The 18,076-nt window shown below is 43.3% G+C and overlaps 1 protein-coding gene across 1 annotated transcript in view; it reads left to right on the top strand.

The window, feature by feature from the left end:
• Positions 1-18,076, top strand: part of MYO10 (myosin X) — a 270,607-nt gene that overhangs the window by 172,771 nt on the left and 79,760 nt on the right. Inside the window, exons 14-18 of the mRNA XM_055112175.3 lie at positions 779-871; positions 1,288-1,356; positions 1,855-1,937; positions 5,159-5,267; positions 8,466-8,546. Of these exons, the coding sequence (XP_054968150.1) occupies positions 779-871; positions 1,288-1,356; positions 1,855-1,937; positions 5,159-5,267; positions 8,466-8,546 (435 nt within the window). The remainder of the gene's footprint in view (positions 1-778; positions 872-1,287; positions 1,357-1,854; positions 1,938-5,158; positions 5,268-8,465; positions 8,547-18,076) is intronic.

Raw genomic sequence — 18,076 nt, 5'->3', positions numbered from 1 at the left:
ACAAAATAACGTGCACGAACACGCACATCAACGATGTGAATGTTTAGAACACAATGGACCATTTGGAAACATAAATGTAAATGTGCAAGGTTGAATTTAAATACTTGGCTGCTTCAAACCTATTGTCTCATTGAACTCAGTATTTTAGAATCAACAGCGTGTGAATTGGCTTCCCTTAGATTTTAAGTCAGAAGCAAAGCCTTGCCAGTACCAATATAGATTTGCCAGTTGTAAAAGTTTTATCCCCCAAATTGCAACGGGTTCAATTTTTTTTTAAGATTTATATAAGAACTTAATTGGTTTTCTCTATAGTGTATCATTATGGTTTTTCCAATCGAGAAATTACCATGCCTTTTCTTTTAACCACTCATTTGTTAGAGAGTAGAGAAGAGCTCTCAAATAGTTTGGGACGCACACATTCAACTTTTTTTTTTTTTTTTTTTTCCCTGAGACGGAGTCTCACTCTGTCGCCCAGGCTGGAGTATAGTGACACAGTCTTGGCTCACTGCAACCTCCGTCTCCCAGGTTCAAGTGATTCTCCTGCCTCAGCCTCCCCAGTAGCTGGGATTACAGGTGTATGCCACCACGCCCAGTTAATTTTTTTGTATTTTTAGTAGAAACAGGGTTTCACTGTTGGCCAGGCTGGTCTGGAACTCCTGACCTCAAATGATCTGCCCGTCTTGGCTTCCCAAAGTGCTGGAATTACAGGCATGAGCTACCCACGCACCCAGCCACATTCAACTTTTAATTCATTTTTTCTTTTTCTTCTTTCTTCTAGAAACTTGGCCTCCTAGCCCTTATCAATGAAGAAAGCCATTTTCCTCAAGCCACAGACAGCACCTTATTGGAGAAGCTACACAGTCAGCATGCGGTATGTCGAAACCTGCAATTCTTCATCACATTGGAGTAGCACGTCTGTGGGTTAGGGTTACACACCAGACATGTCAGTCCGCTGGCCCAACTGTGCCTCCCACATTGAACATTTATTCTCAAACCAAAGCTGTTCTTCTATTACTAGAACTAAATTGAAATAAGCAAAAGGGTTAGATTTGGAGCTACTTGTTAGAATGCCCAAGCTTATTTAGAGAACGTAAAATTGTTAATCTATTATAATGACACAATCGAGAGTTAACATGGTTTTTCTAAAGTGCACCATATGCCGTGTCCTGAAACGCAGATCCATGGCAAGTTTGGAAATGATTTTCACTGTCTTTTGTATTTAGTGTTCTCTGGAAGTCAAAGGAAATCAGTGAGTGAAATAAGGCATTGTATTTTTTTTTTTTTTAGAATAACCACTTTTATGTGAAGCCCAGAGTTGCAGTTAACAATTTTGGAGTGAAGCACTATGCTGGAGAGGTAACTTTTTATTAAGATACCTATTGATATTTGCCTGTTTGGTATTCAGAGAAAACAGTAGTTTCAGAAGCGAATCATGAATTTATTGGGCTGGGCATGGTGGCTCACATGAGCCTACAGTCCCAGTACTTTGGGAGGCTGAGGCAGGAGGATCACTTGAGGACAGGAGTTTGAGACCAGCCTGGGCAACATAGATATAAAAAATATCTTACAAGATATTTTTTAAAAAGTTAGCCTGGCATGGTGACACATCTGTTGTCCTAGCTGTTCTGGAGGCCGAGGTGGGAGGATTGCTTGGGCATAGGAATTTGAGGCTGCATGAGCTATGATCACGTCACTGCACTTCAGCCTGGGAAATAGAGCAAGACCCTGTCTCTTAAAAAATAAATAAATAAATTTCTTGGAATGATTTCTTTCTGTGGCTCTTTCTGGGAAGTAGCTTATGACCTGAAACTATTCTTTCAATCAGTTTTCTCCTCTCTTATTTATTAAAACTAGGTGCAATATGATGTCCGAGGTATCTTGGAGAAGAACAGAGATACATTTCGAGATGACCTTCTCAATTTGCTAAGAGAAAGCCGGTATGTCAGTCTTCTCACCGAGAAGTCCTTAGCAAGCAAATGAATATTTGTGCAAATGCTTTTAATTCACAAATATAGAACAAATTGCTGTTATGTAAGAAACTTAGTATTGTTTTTCCCAGGTAATACTTCATCAATGAAGTAACTCAAAAGTATAACAATAATACAAGCAAGGTCAGGCATGGTGGCTCACGCCTGTAATCCCAGCACTTTGGGATGCCGAGGTGGGCAAATCACCTGAGGTCAGGAGTTTGAGACCAGCCTGGCCAACATAGTGAAAACCCATCTCTACTGAAAATACAAAAATTAGCCAAGCATGGTGGCAGGCACCTGTAATCCCAGCTACTTGGGAGGCTGAAACAGGAGAATCGCTTTAACCTGGGAGGTGGAGGTTGCAGTGACCCAAGATTGTGCCATTGCAGTCCAGCCTGGGTGACAAGAGTGAAACTCTGTCTCAAAATAAATAAATAAATAAATAAATTAATAATAATAATAATATAAGCAATGACTGCCGTTTAGTGAGGTACTGAAATAAACCAACCACAGAGGTATAAGTAACATACTGTTATTAATCCTCTTATGCAGATGAGGAAACCGAGTCTTGAAGCAGTTAAAGCTGTTAAGTGACTTCCCCAAGACCTCTCAACTGGTAACCAGTGAGCCATCGAGTCCAGTTTTGATCTGGTCTGGTTGGCTTGAGAACCTTAATATCTTAAGCAGTGTGGTCTGCTTTCTTCACAGGGAGCTTAGAGCTGCGTGGTTAAGCTGATTTCAGCCTTGGTTTTATAGGACTCCTATGTCTCTAGTTAGTAAAATAAATGCCTTAATTCAGCTATAATTATAAATGTATTACATATTCATTTATTTGTTCATGAATTATAAATTTACACCATTAAATCAATAAAGAAAACACACAGAAACTTGCAGTGATAAGCTATTTGTATGTATTAGACCAGGAAGTGTCCTTTTTTTTTTTTTTTTTTTTTGGGAGACAGGGTCTCGTTCTGTCACCCAGACTGGAGTGCAGTGGCGCAATCTCGGCTCACTGCAACCTCCACCTCCCAGGTTCACGCCATTCTCCTGCCTCAGCCTCCCGAGTAGCTGGGACTACAGGCACCCGCCACCATGCCTGGCAATTTTTTTTTTTTTGTATTTTTAGTAGAGACAGGGTTTCGCCATGTCACCCAGGATGGTCTCCATCTCCTGACCTCGTGATCTGCCCACCTCGACCTCCCAAAGTGCTGGGATTACAGGCGTGAGCCACCATGCCCGGCGGAAGTGTACTATTTTTAGGAGGCTTTGTAAGAGAGAAAGAGTTTAGGGAAAAAACCCTTTCCTGAAAGCTTTCAGCACCTGTGTTGGATCTGGTGGGAATCTGTAACAAAAACACATTTTTAATATCTAAGGAAGGAAAGTAACAAAAAAGTTTAAAAGCTGTAATACTTTTAGAAATGTAAATACTAGATGGCCACCTGTCACTTAGATAGAAATGAATTGGGACAAAGGGAGCCCATATAAGGTAGTATCAGCCTAGAAACTCAGAATTTGAAACATTTGATCTCCAAACTTATTTTAACTCTTCTATGTGAGGATTCACTATATACAACATTGTTAGCTATTTTATTTTTAGGTGAGTTTTCAGACCTGTAAAAATGATGGGTGTTTAAAAAACACCATAGCATGCTGTCGAAGCAATTTCTTAGTTTAATGCGATACGTTTAAATAAAAGCCCTGTACTGATGTTAAGTAGAGGCAGTTTGTCGTAGTGAGAAGATCGCAGGCCTGGAGACCAGCGAGGTGGAGTTTCGCCAGCTGCCTCTGTGCCAGCGTGAAGCAGTTTTGTGAGTGGTGTAAAGAACTTCCTGTCTCGACCCCAGGTTTCCCCTTGCAAACTGAGGAGCTGGGGCTGTTCGCTTGCTTCACTCTCTTTCACCTTTGACATCTGTGACATTTTAATGGAACCAAAGCTTCTCTCCAAAGAGCTCAAAGCACAGTTAGAGAACTTAAAAGAGTGAGCATTAAAGAGCACCCGAGAACAAAAATGAAAAAGGTTGAGGCAAAGCAAGAAGTGACCAGGGAAAGCTCTAATATTGCCGCTTGTGGGGAGGCAGATGCTCAGAAGTCTTCCCTGACTGACCTTGTGACAGTGAAGGCACCAACCCCGCCAGCTCCATAGCCCATGATACCTTCCATGCAAGGAAGATTTAAAAATTATTGAAGGCTGGGCGGGCGTGGGGGCTCACATCTATAATCCTAACACTTTGGGAGGCCGAGGCGGGTGGATCACCTGAGGTCAGGAGTTCAAGACCAGCCTGGCCAACATGGTGAAACCCTGTCTCTACTACAAAACATAAAAATTAGCCAGGCGTGATGGCAGGCGCCTATAATCCCAGCTACTCAGAAGGCTGAAGCAGGAGAGTCGCTTGAACCCGGGAGGCAGAGGTTGCAGTGAGCCGAGATCGCAACACTGCACTCCAGCCTGGGTGAAAGAGTGAAACTCTGTCTAAAAAATAAAAAAAATTATTGGGAAGCTTTTCACTTTTACCTTGTTAATAGTAGCAATGGATTTTACAGAACTTTTTAAATAATAGCTAATATCAATATATATGATATGCCAGGTAGCATGCTTTCTGCCTTTTACATGCATGTTCTCCTTTCATTCTCACCTGGCATTAGGGGATAAATTCAAAAATTATCTCCATTTTCCAGATGAAAAAACTGAGGCTTAGAGAGAGATGAAACATCTTCCCAAGCAACACAGCTGGGAAGTGGGGAGACAGGATTTGAACCATTGCCTGCCTCACCCTGTAATTAGTGTTCCACAGGAGCGCCTTTCCATCCGTTAACTGCTTCAATCTTTGCAACACTGCAAGATGGCAAAACTAATAACTCACTTTTGCAAGTGAGGAGACCGAGGCTACAGAGGCTTAGATGGCATTCCAGAAAGCACAGAGCTCCTAAGTGGGATTCCACCCTTTGTCACTGTCATGCCAGTCCCCTTCTCTGCAAGACTCTGGTCTCTGACACTGCCACGTGTTTTCAGTGCCTAAAGCTCTTTGGCAGTGGTTGGTTTGAAATCTTTGGAAGCTGTCTTAGTTCTTCCAGGCCTAGGGTGTATTACTTTGAATTATCATTGGGAAAGGGCACCATTAATTACAATAATCTTGCACCTAATAATGGGTGTGTGTGCCTCACTGTCCTCCTGCTCTTGCCTCACACAGATTTGACTTTATCTACGATCTTTTTGAACATGTTTCAAGCCGCAACAAGCAGGATACCTTGAAATGTGGAAGCAAACATCGGCGGCCTACAGTCAGCTCACAGTTCAAGGTTCGTTTTCACTGCTGGCTTAGAGGAATCCGTCGTTACTGTGTTTTTAAGAATTGAAAAGAGGATTTGGGTGTATGTGAAGTCTATAAGAATATTTGTTTATTTTTGTTTCCTTTTATATCATGCTTTTAAACCAGATAGTGCTTTAGAAATAAAATAGAGTTTTGGCTCACACCTGTAATCTCAGCACTTTGGGAGGCCGAGGTGGGCAGATCACCTGAGCTCAGGGGTTCAAAACCAGCCGGGGCAACATGGTGAAATCCTGTCTCTACAAAAAATACAGAAATTATCTGGGCACGGTGGCGCATGCCTGTAGTCCCAGCTACTCAGGAGGCTGAGGTGGGAGGATTGCCTGAGCCTGGGAGATCAAGATTGCAGAGAGCTGTGATTGCACCACTGCACTCCAGCCTGGGTGACAGAGTAAGACCTAGACTCTGTCTAAAAAAACAGAAAAAAGAAATAAAATTAGACTTTTTCTCTGAGTCAGATGAAAACATGTAGATCCTTTTTTTAAAAAAATAAATGGCTATTTCTTCTAAGCTTTTGAAATAGCAAACTCCTTAAGGCCATTTGGGACCACTCTGATTTGTATTTAGAGACTCATGTGGAAATGGGATATATTTCTTCTCATATCTGGATGTTTTTTCCCCCTGGTTAGGTGAGACTGATGTCAGTTACTTTGTCCTAGGCTCTTAATCTTCCAGCAGAGGTGTTCAGTTTTCTTTTTCTAGAAGGTCGGTTTTGCCAGGACTTCTCTGAGAAAGCTTTTTTTTTTTCCGTGTGTGTGTGTGTGTGTGTGTGTGTGTGTGTGTGAGAGAGAGGGTCTTGTTCTGTCACCCAGACTGGAGTGCAGTGGTGTAATCACGCCTCACTGCAGCCTCAAACTCCCAGGCTCAAGTGATTCTTCCCCCTCAGCCTCCTGAGTAGCTGGCACTACAGGTGTAAGCCACTACACCCGACTTTTTTTTTTTTTTTTTTTTAAGACAGAGTCTCGCTCTGTCACCCAGGCTGGAATGCAATGGCACGATCTCAGCTCACTGCAACCTCTACCTCCCAGATTCAAGGGATTCTTCTGCCTCAGCCTCCCAAGTAGCTGGGACTAGAGGCATGCATCATTACGCATGGCTAATTTTTCATACCCGGCTAATTTTTAGATGTTTTACTGAGATGGGGTCTTATTATGTTGCCCAGGCTGATCTCGAAATTCTGGCCTCCAGCGATCCTCCTGCCTCGGCCTCCCAAAATGCTGGAATTACAGACATGAGCCACTGCACCCAGCCTTGGAAAGTTTTTGAAATGTTTGAGACTTTAAACTGGACTAGCAGTGAAGGAAGTGGAAAAGGGTGGGTGAGCTTTCTAGGTGCAGGCGAAGGCAGGAGAAGAGCCTAGACACAGAGATGCAAGTCCTGTCTCTGAGGACTGTCAACAGACAGTAGAACACCAGCCGGACAGGACACCTCATGAGAATTTAAGATGGTATTAAAATATGAAGGGCCGTGAACGTCAGGATGTTTTGTCCTGTGAGAAATTTTAAAGTTTTCTGAGCTGCAAAGTAATTAATCCATGTAGTGTTCAGACAGTTCCGTTTTCTTCAACAAGATTACGAGAAGAAAAAAGAGACAGAGATGGAGGGAAAGCCAGTGGATTAAAAGAGACTTAAAAGATGCATCCACCAACTACAATGAATGGACCATATTTGCATTTTGATGCAAAAGAACAAACCCTTTAAAATTTATGGGCTGGGCACGGTGACACATGCCTGTAATCCTAGCACTTTAGGAGGCCTAGGTGGAAAGATTGCTTGGGTCGAGGAGTTCGAGACCAGCCTGGGCAACATAGCAAGGCCTCATCTCTACAAAAAAAATTAAAAAGTTAGTCGGCATGCCCTTGTAGTCCCAGCTACTCAGGAGGCTGAGGTAGGAGGATCAGTTGAGTCCGGAAGATTGAAGCTGCAGTGAGCTGTGATCACACCACTGTACTCCAGCCCGGGTGACAGAGTGAGACCCTGTCTCAAATAAATAAATAAATAAATAAATAAATAAAATTTTTAAAAATCATAAAATTTGAAATAGTTGAGCATTTTAATATGAAATGTGAGACCATTGCACATTTTAATATTAGTTTAAGGAATTAATGTCATCTTTTCAGGTGTGATGATGCTGTGGTTACACAGTGCTTTAAAGTGTTTAGCCTTTAATCCTACATACTGAAATGCTGATGGATGAAATCACATCATGTCTGGGATTTGCTTTTCCACAGGGGTGGGTATAGTATGTGTGGATCAGGCGAAATGAGATTAGCCCTGAGCTGAAGCTGGTAATGAGAACTCATTGTATGCTTCTGTCTGCTTTGGTAAATGTTAAAAACTCTAAACAAAAAAAAAAAAGTTGGAAAAGAAAGTAGTATTAAAGATTGATCTGGAGTCTGTAAGTCTGGCGATTTGAAGGTAAGAGTGAGAGATTGTGGCTCAGAGACTAGTGAAGTGCTGGCATAGACTGTCATTTCGATGGAACTAATGAATTGGGAAGAATAATGACAGTGGAAGAGTGGCTATTTCTCAGTTTTTCTGTACTAAACGTTGAAATATCCTAGGATGATTTTTGTTTGTCGACAGAATGGTTTATTAAAATTGTACTATTTCAGGCCCGGCGTGGTGGCTCACGCCTGTAATCCCAGCACTTTGGGAGGCTGAGGCCGGTGGATCACGAAGTCAGGAGATCGAGACCATCCTGGCTAACACGGTGAAACCCCGTCTCCACTAAAAATACAAAAAATTCTCCGGGCATGGTGGTGGGCGCCTGTAGTCCCAGCTACTCTGGAGGCTGAGGCAGGAGAATGGCATGAGCCCGGGAGGCGGAGCTTGCAGTGAGCCGAGATCACGCCACTGCACTCCAGCCTGGGCGATAAAGCGAGACTCCGTCTCAAAAAAATAAATAAATAAATAAAATAGAATTTTACTATTTCAAAGGAAGTGATAAATGAGTTTGGTGTATTATCGAATAATTTCAATTATTAATACATTGACTCAGTATGTTTATTTTATATTAGAATGACAAAAAATGAAAACCTCTAAGTTATTACTCCTATGATTTATATTGTGTTTTTAAAATTATTGTTTCTAAGTGCCTAGAGTACTGAGAAATTTAAAGAATGACATAATAAGAGACTAAATCAACATATACTTTTTCTTTCTAATAGGACTCACTGCATTCCTTAATGGCAACGCTAAGCTCCTCTAATCCTTTCTTTGTTCGCTGTATCAAGCCAAACATGCAGAAGGTAAGATTGATGACAGTCCTAGGCTGGGATCTGTCTCGAGGGACACAGCCTCCTGGGGTGGTTACTCACAGATTTGGTTTCTCCAAAGTCCTTTCATTGTAGATGGTTGGAAATGGATATGACATTATTATAACTTGACATGAAATGAAAAAGTTCCCTGTGTCTCTTGGGCCTGTTAGTCTGCTTTTGAGTGATGTTATTAAGCTTTAGGGACATCTATTTTAAAAGGAAACATTGTGAAGCCTTTACTTTTTTAGCATTTGGTTTAAAATTCTTGGGAAAAGTTTCAGAGTGTGATACATCATTTTAGAGGAAATATTTGATGTGTGGTGGCTGATTTTTTTTTAAAGTTTTTATTTGTCTTTCTTTCCTTCTTTTTTTTGCTTTATTGTTATTTTAAACACGATGAAGAGGCTTTAAGTAGTAATGCTAGATTTTAAGTACTTTAAATAGTTGTTTATAACTAATTAGAAGGCACTCTAAAGGTTGTCATAAGTATTAATGTCTTGGCTCTTTGATTTTAGCTTTCTAATTTCATAATCCGATTAGAAGGAATGTGAGCTTAAAAAGGAAAAGCTACCTAAACAAAGAAACTATAGTGTTAGATATATGCAGTCGCTGAATCCACAGCTAATTAGGTAGCTTGTCTTAAAGTATTGTTAATACATTTAAATTATTTTGATTCAGCAAACAGCCTCTTAGGAATGCTTCTTATGTGAGAAAACCCCTACAAAATTGTAATTTTAAGAGCTCCTAATGTTAAAGAACTAGATGCCATCCTCATAAGGTTTAAGGTAAAAAATCTGATCTGAACTGTTTCCCATGAGACTTGGTTTATTATATTCTGGTAACTTGACTGATGCTGGATCTTATCTTTTATAATGCCAACCAATTGCCTTTGGCTTAATATTGCATGGATTCCTCATTTATAGTTTAAAGATGTATGCTGATAAGAACCACAGTAGCCGGGCATGGTGGCTCACGCCTGTAATCCCAGCACTTTGGGAGGTCGAGGCGGGCGGGTCACATGAGGTCAGGAATTTGAGACCAGCCTGGCCAACATGGTGAAACCCTATCTCTACTAAAAATACAGAAATTAGCTAGGCATGGTGTCATGTGCCTGTAATCCCAGCTACTCAGGAGGCTGAGGCACGAGAATCACTTGAACCCAGGAGGTGGAGGTTGCAGTGAGCCAAGATCTGCCACTGCACTCCAGCCTGGGAGATAGAGCCAGACTCTGTCTCCCAAAAAAAAAAAAAAAAAAAAAGGGCCAGGCACGGTGGCTCACGCCTGTAATCCCAGCACTTTGGGAGGCTGAGGCGGGTGGATCACAAGGTCAGGAGATGGAGACCATCCTGGTTAACATGGTGAAACCCCGTCTCTACTAAAAATATAAAAAAACTAGCTGGGTGTGGTGGCAGGTGCCTGTACTCCCACCTACTCGGGAGGCTGAGGCAGGAGAATTGCCTGAACCCGGGAGGCGGAGCTTGCAGTGAGCTGAGGTCATGCCACTGCACTCCATCCTGGGCGACAGAGCTAGACTGTCTCAAAACAAACAAACAAACAAACAAACAAAAAAACAACACAAAAAAACAGAACCACAATGTTGAATTATCTGTCTTCTAGAGAGGCAAAATTGGACATCTCTTTAAGAGAAAGTAACCTGTTCAGTTTGTTACCTTACTGTGAGATTTGATGGTGAGAATTTGGTGTTTGTGTGACCTGAAGTGACAAAGTGGTTTTCTGTTGAAGATCTGTGCTGACTTTATGTGCATGGTTCTGGTAGTTTAAAAAGTAACCCATCTTTCCGTTTTTCAAATGTATGTCAAAATATTTAAGGTTATCACCAAAAAAATGGTAACATAAACAAATGCATAGCTTTTTTGGGGACATAGTGTAGGAAATTAATATTTGGAACATCTCTCCATAGATAACACTATGTCACGTAGCTGGTTTATGTTCCACTTGGTTTGCTTTGTACACTCTGGTGGGCAGTATTTACCAGACAATAGAAGTGGGCTTTGGTGCTTGATGTAGACTCCCGGGAGTTGCTCAGTCTCCGATGGCGTTCTCTCCTCTTTCTACAATAAGGATGATAGTGCCATATTTAATCTTTCAAACATGCAAGGTCTTTTGTCAATTTAAAGTCCTGGGTGTTTGGCTACGCGTGGTGGCTCACGCCTGTAATCCCAGCACTTTGGGAGGCTGAGAGAGGTTGGATGACTTGACGTCAGAAATTCGAAACCAGCCTGGCCAACATGATGAAACCCTGTCTCTACTAAAAATACAAAAATTAGCCAGGTGTGGTGGCACACGTCTGTAGTCCCAGCTACTTGGGAGGCTGAGGCAGGAGAATTGCTTGAACCCGGGAGGCGGAGGCTGCAGTGAGCCGAGATCACGCCACTGCACTCCAGCCTGTGGGATACAGCAAGACTCTCTTTCAAAAAATACAAATTAAAAAAATAAAGTCTTGGTTGCTGGGATGCATCTCACGGTTTCTGGTGAGCCATAGTCTAATTGGAAGCTTTTTTCCCATTCTTCGTGGTGTGAAACAGTTTTACAATCATAGGCATCTTAAATTCCTGCCCTGGCAGTGCTGTAATAAAGATAGAAACTTTAATTTGAAATACTTAGTCCCCAGTGTTTCTGTTTTCTCTCTTGGATGGCACAGAGTTAGTTTTTCCTATAAATTGTACTAGCTTTTGAAATTAGGCCGCTTGGAAGCAGTTCAGCAGCCAGACTATTGCAGAACCGACCTTATTTTTCCATGCTGAGATTTGATAGTACCTAATTGCTTTGAATTTTGCATTTAGAAAATGAACTAACTCAACCTCACGTTTGCATTTGTATTGGCTCACTTTACATGTCCTGAAGTATGGCAGACACTAATTAATAACGCACCAGTGATAGGCTATAGAAACCTTTCCAAGAATGTCTTGGTGCCCTTTTAAAGGCACTCAGAAGGCTGGGAGCGATGGGGGCGGTGGCTTACGCCTGTAATCCCAGCACTTTGGGAGGCCAAGATGGGCGGAATTGGAGACCAGCCTGGCCAACATGGTGAAACCTCGTCTCTACTTAAAAAAAAAAAAAAAAAAAAAAAAAAAAATTTAGCCAGGTTTGGTGGCGCGTGCCTGTAATCCCGGCTACTTGGGAGGCTAAGGCAGGAGAATTACCTGAACCTGGGAGGTGGTGGTTGCCATGAGCTGAGATCACGACATTGCACTCCAGCCTGGGCAACAGAGTGAGACTCTGTCTCAAAAAAATGAAAAAATAAAGGCACTCAGCAAGTGAAGGCAGAGGCACAAGAGCTGACTTGTCTGAGGCCTAAAATGCAGGTATGATGGTAAATGGAGATGCTAATTTGATTATGGCACGATAGCTATGGCTCAATTAGCATTCATCTGGTTCCACTGGAAATATTGGACTGTCACTACCTATTATGTTCTGTGAAATGTGTGCAAATGACCTTTATTTAGACTTCCTTATATATATTTTTTAATCCAAAGATAGATTCTTATAGAAATTTCGCAGGAAAAATCTTGCCTTCTTCCTCTCCAGAGATGGGGAATGTGTATTTTCAGCGTGGAGGGATGAGACGGTTTCTCCTCACCTCATTTTCCTCTCCAAGTCGCAGTCCACCAAAGGACTTGGGAGGTCGTATTCAAATATGTGTGTATTTAGGTATTTTGTGTATTATTCAGAAGCAAGGAGCATGGGTTTTAGAAAATATAGAAGTTTTTTTTTTGTTTGTTTGAGACAGAGTTTTGCTCTTGTTACCCAGGCTGGAGTGCAGTGGTGCAATCTCAGCTCACCACAACCTCCGTCTCCTGAGTTCAAGCGATTCTCCTGCCTCAGCCTGCTGAGTAGCTGGGATTACAGGCATGCACCACCACGCCCTGCTAATTTTGTATTTTTAGTAGAGATGGGGTTTCTCCATGTTCGTCAGGCTGGTCTCAAACTCCTGACCTCAGGTGATCTCCTTGCCTTGGCCTCCCAAAGTGCTGGGATTACATGTGTGAGCCACTGAGCCTGGTCAGAAGTATCTTTTTGTGTGTGTTATATGATCTTAAAGACATAAGAATGGCAGCTGTAAAGTCCATAACCTAGAGACCTGTAGCATTGGAACAACAGAAACACCTGTAGCTGCTTTTGTGCCTTCGGGAGTAAAGACTCACACATTCGCCGGGCTAGTGGGAGCACACCCCCTTTACTGCCATGGCTGCTACGGCAGGCTGCCTCTCCTCCTTGCCAAGTGTTTGAACCCCAGAACGTGCATCTGGGGCTGAAGAATCTAGAAATCCTTTGTGAGCTTTTGTTTGGGTTGTTAATTTTTTTTTTTTAATTTGGGTTTTCTATGTATTGTTTTGAAAAACAGGTGCAAAGGAGGAGTGTATAATTGAAATGCTGAACGCATATGTCAATTCGGCTGTCACAATATGTGGGCTTTTTTCTTTTTCTATAAACAGCCTTTTACTAATCTTGGGTATTGTATAGAAGGCAGTTTGCTAGCCTCACTGGCGCTCAGCGAGGAAGCACCTAGAAAAGCCTGCCTCCCGAGAGACGCCAGTCTGCAGCGGGCCTTGTCCTTGGATGTTACCCTCCTCTGAGCTTAGAGTTTTCAGAGTTCACAAAGGGTAGACTTCTCCATTCCACGAGTTTTCGTTGGTAATGAGGACTTCTAGCTTTTTTGATTGTGATTTGCTTGGGCGGTGGCGGTGGTACCCAAAAGTGCTCCAGCCAACCACAGATTTCTCTAAGATAGAAAACCTGCTTTTCCTCATCAGAACCTCCCCAAGGGTGTCCCTGCCTGGTGTTTTAGCAAGTAAGTTCCAGGCAGAAAAGTCTCTCATTAACATTCTTCAGAAAAGCCCCGAGGAGGTTCAGGGCAGAATTAAAGAAGGGAACAGACTGATACACATCAGGAACACCTTCTGGGGTTTGAGAACCAGTTGCCCGCAGTTGCCTGCAGATTCAGCCTGGGCTGCCTCTTGGAACACGTCTGGCTGGCTCTCCTCCCTGTTTGGTCTTCAGGTTTGCTGTGTCCAGGATGCAGATTCTAGGAAGGAAACGTCGTGGGTTCCAGCAGCATCATCTTTAAATCTTTGACTTGACAGAACAATACCCTCAAAGATTCAGTCCAGCCTTCTCCAGAAAGGCAGGGGCCTAATCACCTAATGTTTCTGGGACTGGGTTCTGGTGGAAGAAGGCCTCTAGCACAAGCAGCCTCTTGGGATAGGGTTTATCTTTTTTTTTTTTTTTTTTTTTTTTTTTTTGAGGCGGAGTCTCTCTGTCACCCAGGCTGGAGTGCAGTGGCGCAGTCTCAGTTCACTGCAACCTCCACCTCCCGGGTTCAAGCGATTCTCCTGCCTCAGCCTTCCAAGTAGCGAAGATTACAGGCATGTGCCACCACGCCCAGCTGATTTTTGTATTTTTAGTAGAGATGGCTTTTCACCATGTTGGCCAGGCTGGTCTCAAACTCCTGACCTCAAGTGGTCCACCTGGCTCAGCCTCCCAAAGTGCTGGGAGCCCCTGCATGCAGCATGGAGTAAGGTTTACGGAAGGGAAGAAGGGAAAGATGCCTGTGCTGGGGGAGGCTGAAGACCAGGCCTCAGGGGAGGGAAACCAGTAGGGCTAGAGTTTCCATGCAGCCAAATTTGCTGGAAAATGGAATATCAAGTGAGAGAAGGAAGCTGGAGACGTGGAGTGGAGTTAGGGAGGTCACGTGAGCCTTGTGGGCTGTCGATCTTGCAGCCCCATCTGTCTCTACCCCGAGACACAAGGATGAAGATGAGGATGTGTAAACCATCTCACACAGGGATCTTCTGTATAGGACTTTGGGGGGATGTCAGCTCCTTTCACATAAATGAGTCCTGATGACCCGTATTCCTCTCTTCCACGGGGCTTCCTTCTTAGGTCAGACTCAGCCCCTCAGGTTGACAACATCCTAGACAACTCATGACCACACACATGCAGTGAGAGCTCTGTGCAGACATTATGGAAGCATGAGCCTTTTGTTTCCAGAGGTGTAATAATTTGATGAATGAATTTAATGAATCTAGCACATTTCCTCCCGGGGATTTATATTTATGTAATCCAGGTGCTGCCTGCTATTTCTCCCTCCCTTCCTCCCTCCCTCCCTCTCTCCCTCCCTCTTTTTCTTTTCTTTCTTCCTTTCTTCATTTCATTTCTTTATTTCAGACCTGACCAGGAGCAATGGCTCACACCTGTAATCCTAGCACTTTGGGAGCCAGGCAGATGGCTTGAGCCCAGGAGTTATAGCCCAGCCTGGGCTACATGGCAAAACCCTGTCTCTACAAAAAAAAAAAAAAACCAAAAGGGCTGGGAATGGTGGCTCACACCTGTAATCCCAGCACTTTGGGAGTCTGAGGGGGAGGGGGCGCAGATCACTTGAGGCCAGGAGTTTGAAACCAGCCTGGCCAACGTGGTGAAACCCCATCTCTACCAAAAATACAAAAATTTGCTGGGCATGGTGGTGTGCACCTGTAACCCCAGCTACTTGGGAGGCTGAGGCACGAGAGTTGTTTGAACCCAGGAGGTGTAGGTTGCAGTGAGCTGAGATCACACCACTGCACTCCCGCCTGGGTGAGAGTGAGACTCTGTCTCAAAAAAAAAAACTTCAAAAAAACAAAAAGTAGCCAGGAGTGGTAGTGTACACCTGTAGTCCCGGCTACTTGAGAGGCTGAGGTGGGAGGATCATCTGAGCCTGGGAGGTCAAGGCTGCAGTGAGCCGAGATCGCACCAGTGCACTTCGGCCTGTGCAACACAGTGAGACCTGTCTCAAATTAAAAAACAAAGACAAAATATTTCTTTAAAAAGTTCTGATGATAATGTGACACATTTCTTGCCTTGAATTTTGGGTCCCATGTTATTCTTCCTATATCTTTTTCTCTTTTTTTTCTTCCTGTATCTTTTTTTTTTTCTTTTTTGAGACGAACTCTCGCTCTGTCGCCCAGTCTAGAGTGCAGTGGCACGATCTCGGCTCACTGCAAGCTCCGCCTCCAGGGTTCAAGTGATTCTCCTGCCTCAGCCTCCCAAGTAGCTGGGACTACAGGCACCTGCCACCCCGCATGGCTAATTTTTTGTATTTTTAGTAGAGAAGGGGGTTTCACTGTGTTAGCCAGACTGGTCTCAATCTCCTGACCTCGTGATCCACCCGCCTCGGCCTCCCGAAGTGCTGGGATTACAGGTGTGAGCCACCGCGCCCAGCCTCTTATCTTCTTTTATGCATCTGGTTTCTCTTTAGCTTTACTAAGCTTTTGACTTTGGTCTCTTTGCCCTAATGCTAGTTTGTGAATAAAGTGTTCAGTGAATATAGAAGACCAAGTGCAGCTCTGCAGGGCCTGTCTCAGCCTTTGCACCCTGCTGCACACCTCAGGGTCCAGACTATTTATAGGTGCTCAGTAACGTTGAGTTACTCATCATGGTACATTGTAGAAATTGCTCATGGTGTGTGAGTGCTCAACTGTGCGAAAGATAAAAATGTATGCGCCATCTTTAATCCTATTGCCACAGATTCTGTTTTAGTTGATTTATTTTATTTTTGGCATGCTTTTCTCTTCTGATCATCTTTGATTTATGTAGTTGGAGGATACCCGGGCATCGCCAGTAGGTCAGTATTGGGGTGGTGTCTTTAATGTGTATCAGTCTTTTTATGCTGACATGCTCCTTCGCCCTGTCTACCTCCCTCAGCTGACCTCTTCTAGACATAGCCCCACCTCAGGTTCAGGGCCCTTTAGGAACAGCCAAGCACAGCACCAGGGGCTCATTCACAAATACTTCTTGATCTGAGGGCTGATGCTTCATATACAAATATCCCCATCTCCAAATGGGTATTCACTCACAGGCCTTTGTTATCTGCCACAATTGGGCAGGGAGTCTGGGTGTGAGGGTCTGCCACATGACAAGGTTTAAACTGAAAGGTTAATTAAACATTAGATTTTAACATTGAGATGGAACTTTCTGGAATTATAGACTATTCACTCTGTCCAAACATTATTTATTGCCATGTTTCACAGAATCTAAATTCCAAGAGTGTAAAATGCATCCTTGTTTCCTGTCACTGTGGAAGCAAAGGCACCACCGATTACAGCAGAGCACAGTGATTTCTTATCGCTTAGCTCTTGCTCGTTGCTTTGCAGAAAGTATGAAATGGAGGTCATTCATCCACCACAAATAGGCACCTTGCCTTTCTGTTTCCAGGCCTTTTTGCAGATAAAATAACTTTCTGTTTCACTGGTAAATCTGTAGTGTGATATTTCAACTCCGCTTAAAAGACAGCTGGACTTGATGTGAGGAGTGGCAGTAGTGTCCATAATTTGCAAAGATAGTACAAAAATTATGATGAAATTCACTCACATCCAGGCACTGGTCGCAGCATGGTGGCTGCTTGGGTGGTAGTGTCAGAGATGTTTGAACCAGAGCAACTCCATCTTGAATAGGAGCTGGGGAAAATGAGGCTGAAACCTACTAGGCTGCATTCTCAGACGCAGCCATTCTAAGTCACAGGATGAGATAGAAGGTCAGCACAAAATACAGGTCATAAAGACCTTGCTGATAAAACAGGTTGCCGTAAAGAAGGTGGCCAAAACTGACCAAAACCAAGATGGCCACGAGAGTGACCTCTGGTTGTCCTCACTGTGACACTCGCATCAGCACCGTGACAGTTTACAAATGCCACGGCAGCCTCAGGAAGTTACCCTATGTCGTCTAAAAAGGGGAGGCATGAATAATGCACCCCTTGTTTAGCATATCATCAAGAAATAAACATAAAAATGGACAACCAGCAGCCCTTGGGACTGCTGTGTCTATGGAGTAGCCATTCTTTTATTCCTTTACTTTCTTAATAAACTTGCTTTCACTTTACCCTATGGACTCACCCTAAATTCTTTCTTACATGAGATCCAAGAACCCTCTCTTGGGGTCTGGACTGGGACTTCTTTCTTAGAACAACAGCATGCCTGAGACACATCCCAGTTTCAGCATGTCCACATGGGAGCATGTATGCATTAAGAATTGAGGAAATATGATCTAGTTCTCTCTTTTAAATGTTACATAAAGGGATCATCCTCCCTTTTCCTAAGGAACCCTCAGAAACAGAGAATTTAATCTTTCCTTACACTTAAAGGTAGCCAGGTGCTTTTTTAATTTTTTAATTTTAATTTTTTCATTTTTGAGAGACAAGGTCTTATTGTGTTGCCCAGGCGGGAGCGTAGTGGCACCATCATAACTCGCAGAAGCCTTGAACTCCTGGGCTCAAGCGATCTCCTGCCTCAGCCTCCCAAGTAGCTGGGAGTACAGGCATACACCACCACTGGGCCTGGCTAATTTTTATAATTTTTCATAGAGACGAGGTCTCACTGTGTTGCCCAGGCTGGTCTCAAACTTTTGGCCTCAAGCGATTCTCCTGCTTTGGCCTCCCAAAGTGCTGGGATTACAGATGTGAGTCACTGCACCTGGTCTGCTTTTGAATTTTTGTTTTTTAAGCCCTTACTGTTCATGGGAAAGGTTTT

This window comes from Pan paniscus, chromosome 4 (genome assembly GCF_029289425.2).
Source record: "Pan paniscus chromosome 4, NHGRI_mPanPan1-v2.0_pri, whole genome shotgun sequence".
NCBI lineage: Eukaryota > Metazoa > Chordata > Mammalia > Primates > Hominidae > Pan > Pan paniscus.
The sequence above is the reverse complement of the archived record's forward strand: the minus strand, read 5'-3'. Positions and strand labels throughout refer to the sequence as shown.